The sequence below is a fragment of the Morus notabilis genome, unplaced genomic scaffold, assembly GCF_000414095.1.
Source record: "Morus notabilis unplaced genomic scaffold, ASM41409v2 Scaffold625, whole genome shotgun sequence".
NCBI lineage: Eukaryota > Viridiplantae > Streptophyta > Magnoliopsida > Rosales > Moraceae > Morus > Morus notabilis.
Window position 1 is genome coordinate 596,273 of NW_010357688.1, and position 6,525 is coordinate 602,797.

The window sequence follows — 6,525 nt, forward strand, 5'->3', positions numbered from 1 at the left end:
GGAGGGGACGAATATGTTTTAATGAAAGCGTGGTTCACGTGCCTCGACATCCTTCAAATTTTATTCTCCGAGTTTGATAGAAAGGTTGAATTAGTGTTGTACAATATCGTTACTTTGATCTTGTAAAAGTTGTTGTTCTTTTTTGTATTTTCTATACTTTTGCTAACAAAATGTACCCAAGAAATTTGTTACTTCGTCTTCGTCATTTCCCATTTGGACGTCCTCCGGAGGTTCTTGAGCATCGTAAGACCACTCCATGTCGGTGCATGCCATCTCTTCTTCTTCTCCTTGAAAGTAATAAAAAAAATTAAGCGCACTAATTTTCAAATAACAATAAACAACAATATATATATTATTTATAGAGAATTAATAACGAAAGGAACAAGAAAGGACCTTTTTCGTCGTCTTCTGTATCTTCATTAGTGCCCATATAAGAGGTTTCCATGTAGGAAATGTAGTCACACTCCATATAGCTCCATGAATAATCTTCTTCACCGACAAGAAATTCATCGCACATTTCCATGTCAGAGCTATCAGAATCACCACTAACATCTTTCTTGTCATCGGTGTGCACATGAGGTTTGAGCATAATTAACGTCTATGTCCTTGTCTATATCCATATGGCTTCAAGAATATTCTTGATCACCAAAAATTAATTCACTCATGATTTGCCACTTCGTAACAATGTCCACAATCTACTTTTTTCCTTGTATGGAGAGAATGTACTTAACAAAAGGCCTAACAACATATATGTGTGTGTATATATATATATGGTGTTGTAAACCCGGTATGTTCATACTATTGTATATTTAATTATTGCACAGAGAGACCGAGTAATTACTTTTGAAATCTTCTTTTACACAAAAAAAAAAGAAAGTAAAAATTAACCACACGGTAAATTCACTAGAGTTGAGTCGAAAAGATAGCAATTTTTTAAACATATTCTGGGAGTAATTACTTTTGAAATCTTCTTTTACACAAAAAAAGTAAAAATTAACCACACGATAAATTCACTAGAGTTGAGTTGAAAATATAGCAATTTTTTAAACATATTCTGGGAGGAGTAAAAAATAGCATATAAATTATAGTAACGATCTTGAAGTTTATAAATGATATTAATTTTGGTATTTGTTGGAATAATATCCAAAATACTCCTATATTTTATCAAAATATCATTTTCGCCCCTCTTACTATGTAAATACCTAAAATATCCCGTGTTTATAAAGACAGACCCAAAATACTCTCCTAAAATACTATGATTACCCTTCCCAATCTTTATCAACTACAATCTAAAACATTAATAAATCAAAATATTAAATAAAATCAACCTTAAAAATTGAAAAACTCTCAAAATAATTGAAGTATTTCTTTGATTAGAATATTCATTTGAGCATTTTTAAAATTTTTTTTTGTAACTTTTTAGTTAGGTCATATCTAAAATAACATTTCATACAATTTCGGTAAGGTAATAATAGCATTTTCAAAAATTTAACTGCTTCAGACAATGAAATAGATTATTCTCACCGGTGCTTTTTTTAATTTTAGGCTCATTCTACATTCGGCATTTGAACTTTAAAAATTCTAACTTTATTTTTTAATAAAAAAAAGAGGTTGATGGTGTTAAATTTTTTATTTATTTATTTATTTTTTGCTAAAAGCTATTGAAGTCAATTTGTAGATGTCAAATTGATTGATTACAAAATAGACAAAGAAAGATTTAAGAAGCGATAGGGATAGAACTGCAATGTCGACCTATTATCATGCTAGTTACTCTACAATGTCGACCTATTAAAAAGCTCTTGTGTGCACCAAAGAATATGCATATTAACTTTCACAGCCTCCATTAATGAAGAAGGGAAAAGAACTATGCACATCGGAAAAAAATAACTGAATAAATAAATAAATAAAATCCACCAGAAGTATGTATGAAGAAACATAACCCGTACAAATAAATGTTTGAGCCCACTTTCTAACTACTTGTTGGTAAAATATGGAAGGTCAGGGGTCGTTTAGTTCGCTGATTCGAGTTGAGATGTGATTTTATGTGAGAGCTTTTTACTGTAGTAAAAAAGTTAGATGTGATTGTTTTTAAGAGCTTTTTATTATAGTAAAACTCGAATTCTAAACTCGAATCGATAAAATGAACGGTACTTAAATTTGTTCAAATAAAATATTTTGACATAGAAAAGGGGATGTCGGCACAAAACTGTTTCACAAAGTGCATCTCTGAGGCATTAATCTGATGTAACATTGATTGCACAAGGCAAGAGATAAACAACAAGAATAAGAATAAACAACAACAACAACAACAACAACGTAAACTTTGAAGATTGTTCAACGTAAACTTTGAAGATTCCTTGGCCCAGTGAACCTTTGATTAAAATTTGAATGTAAAAGCTTCCATTCGTAGCATTCCCCTTAAAAAGTGTCGTATACTTTTACAAGTAAGTTAAAATTATCAAAGCTGTTAGCTTAATATGTAGGATATTCTGAAATTGATCTGTAAGCCTTGTGTGAAGAAGCTGCAACCAGAGAACTAAGCAACAGCAGGGGATTATTAAAAAGGGTAATAGTTCGGGTTCCCCTATGACGAGAGACAAAAATTTTACGCTATTAATTAGACTCTAATTATGAATTGATCTGTACAGTTTTCAGATTAATGTTATGCCAAGAAGGTAGAATCCTTCCGTTTTACAACGTTTACAGCTTATGAGAATCATAGTGTAATGGTCAAATGAAAAAGTAACTACATTAAGCAACAATAATAAATAAATAAATAATAAATTTTGACATGTTTCTAATAACATCGTACTTGTACATCCTCTGGCATTTACATCTCTTCACATGAAAGTGATCACCCTTGAGAGGTTATACTTGTGACTTCGCCTAGTTAGGTTCATTTATGTTTGATAAGGCTTCCCCTACTGAATTGTTGTGAAGAAATTTACAAATGATTATAAATAATTTGGTTTCGTAATAATGGATTAACCTTGAAAAGCAGCCAACAATAGTATAAGGACATAACAGAAACTAAAGGTCATCAGCACGTTAGGCATGAAATAAAAATCTTGGCCAAGAAAATGACACATTAAGATATAAAGAAGATCTTTTGAGCCCGATATACCAAGAGTGTCTATCTGTTCTTGCTGGCTGATTATACAAAACAAACGTATAGTACAAAATCCCCTTAACTGTGAAATGGTGACCCATTCTCCAAGTTGCACATCCAACTAGTGATGGAAAATGATCCGACACACAAGCACACCTTAGCCCCCCCACAAAAAAAAAAAAAAAAAAAAGCAAAAAATTTCATAACTCATCGTCTATAAAGCCCAACAACCCAAACCCATTTTTCCACATCTCTCACAAGTGCCTAAAAGTACTTTTTTTTTTTTTTTTTCAATCCCCAAACAACAATGGCTTTTAAGGCTGCTGCTTCAACTACTGCTCTCCTGTTGTGTCTCAACTACCTTGTTTTCTTCACTTTGGTGAGTGGAAATTATTGCCCACCACCACCAAAGCCCAGGCCACCAACCCCAAAGCCCAGCCCAAGTCCCTCTAAGGCCACTTGCCCAAAGGACACCCTTAAGTTTGGGGTGTGTGCTGACTTGTTGAATGGCTTAGAGCATGTTATTGTGGGGACCCCACCAGTGACCCCTTGTTGTTCTCTTCTCAAAGGCCTCGCTGATGTTGAAGCTGCTGTTTGCCTCTGCACTGCCATTAAGGCCAATGTTTTGGGGATCAATCTAAATATTCCAGTCTCCTTGAGCTTGCTCTTGAACTACTGTGGCAAGAAGGCTCCTAAGGGCTTCCAGTGTGAATAAATTTTATATGGTGTTTGAACTTTACTTTTATATACATATATATATGATGTTTTTAATCCTTTAATTGGTTTGTTTAATCATGCTTCATCAGTATTTGTGACTTCTCTGTTGATCAATGTGGTTGAGATGACCATAACCTTCTTATCATTATCTGGCTACGACCTTCTTCTGCACATTGTTTGGTTACAAAAAAGTTGTACCCTTTGGATGTTGTTATGAAATAATTATGCTTATTGCATACATTCTCATCTCTTTCATAAATTGAAAAGTGTGCATGGTAAACAATCAAGTAGTATCCATGTTACAAGATGTGGGTGCCTCTGCATGATGAATACTCAATGTCACACTCTCATTGTAGGAATTACAAGTAATATTTGAGAAAAATATGTGTTAGAAGTGTGTAAACAAAAATCCCATTTTGATTAGTATATGAGATGAATAATGGGTTTAAAATGGCGTAAGGAGATTCGCCTAAATAGCAAAACATGCAGTTTCTCATTTCAATACTACATTGATAGGCAGGAAAATAAAATGAAAGTAACACCCCTAATTCTTGGTCATATATCAACCTAAAAATAAGAGTTTAACATCATTAATTGTCGTGCAACAAATGCATGGACTGGTCTAAGCTACACAAATCAAGCTAACTAGCTTTATTTCATAGACAAACAACTGAAGTACAATTCTAGCCAAAAAAACAAACACAAATACACACACTTAAATCACATTTGAGGAGAGACATAATTTCTAATCAACCACAGACAAATCCTTGAGGAACCTTCTTCCCACAGGAGTTAACTAGCAAACTTAAAGCAATGGGCACATTGAGCTTGACAACCCCAAGAACATTGGCCTTAATGGCAGTGCATAAACAGAATGCAGCTTCAAGATCTGCAAGGCCCTTTATAAGGGAACAACATTCCTCACTAGGTTTAGCCCCAATGACCTCGGTGACCACCCCGAGCCAGCTTCCACAAACGCCAAACTTGAGGGTGTCTATAGGGCACTTGCCTTGCTTCTTAGGCGCATTGGCGGGTGGAGGAGTAGTACCCTTTGGAGGGCATGGAACGTTATTAGAGGAGACACAAGTGAAGAACACAAGGTTAGACACAATGAGAACTGCTACAAAAACCCTGGAACGGTTAATACTGCCCATTAAGATCTTCATGATTTGACAAATTTTGAGTTTGGTAAATCTTAGATATATATGTTTTTATGGAGGGAAGAATGGTGGGTTTTATTGAGTTTTATCTAAGGTATAAAAATAATAATAATAATAATACTGTGGGCTCAAAAAGAAGATGAGGTTATAGTGGCTAGAATTAATTCATGGAGGATCTTTTTTTATGCATGGTATGAGTGAAGCCTGCAATAATTGTTGTTTGTCTTTGGCTCTATCCACATTTTGTGGTTGGTAGAAGCTATGGATCTTGTGCACAATCTCATATTCTTTTCTGGTTGCTGAAACTTTGTCTCTTACTTAAGTTACTAGCATGGCAAAATCATCCAACAGACCACAAGGGCCACTGTTTAAAATTGGTCATTTCTTATATTTTCGCAAAGTTTCATTCATTGCCTTTGGAGCGTTTATCGCAGTTTCAATCTGGAATATTCTCGTCATGTGAACAGAGAAATTGGTTGCATACGGGCTTAAGATCAAAACATGGTCGATTTTTTTGGCAAACACATCATCTGGTATGCCTCGAATGCTTGAAGAATGACGGCAACAGAGAAAAACGACAATAGCATGGGAAAACTACAGCACTAGAAAAAAGCATAATATCAGAAAACGACCATAATTTGATAAGCGATAATATGACTGGAAGATGACACATTTAAGAAATAACAATTTATAAAACAGGAAAACAGCTTAAATCTAAGTTGAGAAACGAAAGGCTATTAAAAAACATCAAAGGAACATTAAAAAAACAAAGCAATAAGGACCTAAAACTAAAAGGGACCTTATCTAATAAGTAGCAGATTAATTATAGTTATAATTCGAGTCGACCGAGTTTATTAATTGCTATATTGATGAAAGATCTTCGTAGACCTTTTTTTGAAGTAATAATAATAATAATAATAATAATAATAATAATATCCTTCTATATCGAGATTTTTTTTTTTTAAAGGAAACAATGCACTCTTTTTAATCCGCTGAAGAGTGGCTAAAGCGAGAGACTAAAAATTTGCCAATTTTGAAATATTCAAATACGAAAGTAACAGATATTTTGAATTTGTTTCCCATCGTTCTTAAAAAAATAATTATATCGTTCTTTGCTCACATTTTTGTACAGAGCCTTTGAATCCCTCTGTCTATTTATGAACTTGTATTGTGCTCATAAAAATGTGAGGAGAGAACGTTATAATTATTTGATTAAGAGAATCAAGAGCCGTATTCTCCCCAAACCAAAGCCCTAAACAAGAGGTTCTGCTGAATGTTGAATATGAATGGATATTTATAGTTTTATATGTCTAATTGTAATTAGACTAGGAGTCATCTTCTCGAAGTAGAAAACGAATTCCTTTAGGACCGGCTCACATGGAGTGTGAAAAATTAGATTTTCTTTTTAATTAATGGCTAATATGATTTAGTGTAGATAATTTTGGATTAGATCAGTAGATTAGTTATTTTTGGATTCAAACTTATCTACTAATTTAAATTTTAACTGTTTTCGTTTTTCAAAAAAGAGAATCTCTCTTC

The 6,525-nt window shown here is 33.5% G+C and overlaps 2 protein-coding genes across 2 annotated transcripts; one reads left to right on the top strand and one right to left on the bottom strand.

Moving 5' to 3' along the window:
* Positions 1-3,416: 3,416 nt before the first annotated feature.
* On the top strand, positions 3,417-3,824 carry LOC21403753 (14 kDa proline-rich protein DC2.15). The gene has a single exon (XM_010090588.1). The coding sequence runs from the start codon at positions 3,417-3,419 to the stop codon at positions 3,822-3,824; it is 408 nt and encodes a 135-aa protein (XP_010088890.1).
* Positions 3,825-4,347: 523 nt separating this feature from the next.
* On the bottom strand, positions 4,348-4,980 carry LOC21403754 (putative lipid-binding protein At4g00165). Its single transcript, XM_010090589.2, has one exon. It carries the CDS (start codon positions 4,978-4,980, stop codon positions 4,576-4,578), a length of 405 nt encoding a protein of 134 aa, XP_010088891.2. The 3' UTR covers positions 4,348-4,575.
* Positions 4,981-6,525: the final 1,545 nt, after the last annotated feature.

Bases quoted from the DNA above. Each gene is read 5' to 3' on its own strand.
- LOC21403753 (XM_010090588.1), top strand. From the start codon at position 3,417: ATGGCTTTTAAGGCTGCTGCTTCAACTACTGCTCTCCTGTTGTGTCTC.
- LOC21403754 (XM_010090589.2), bottom strand. From the start codon at position 4,980: ATGGGCAGTATTAACCGTTCCAGGGTTTTTGTAGCAGTTCTCATTGTG.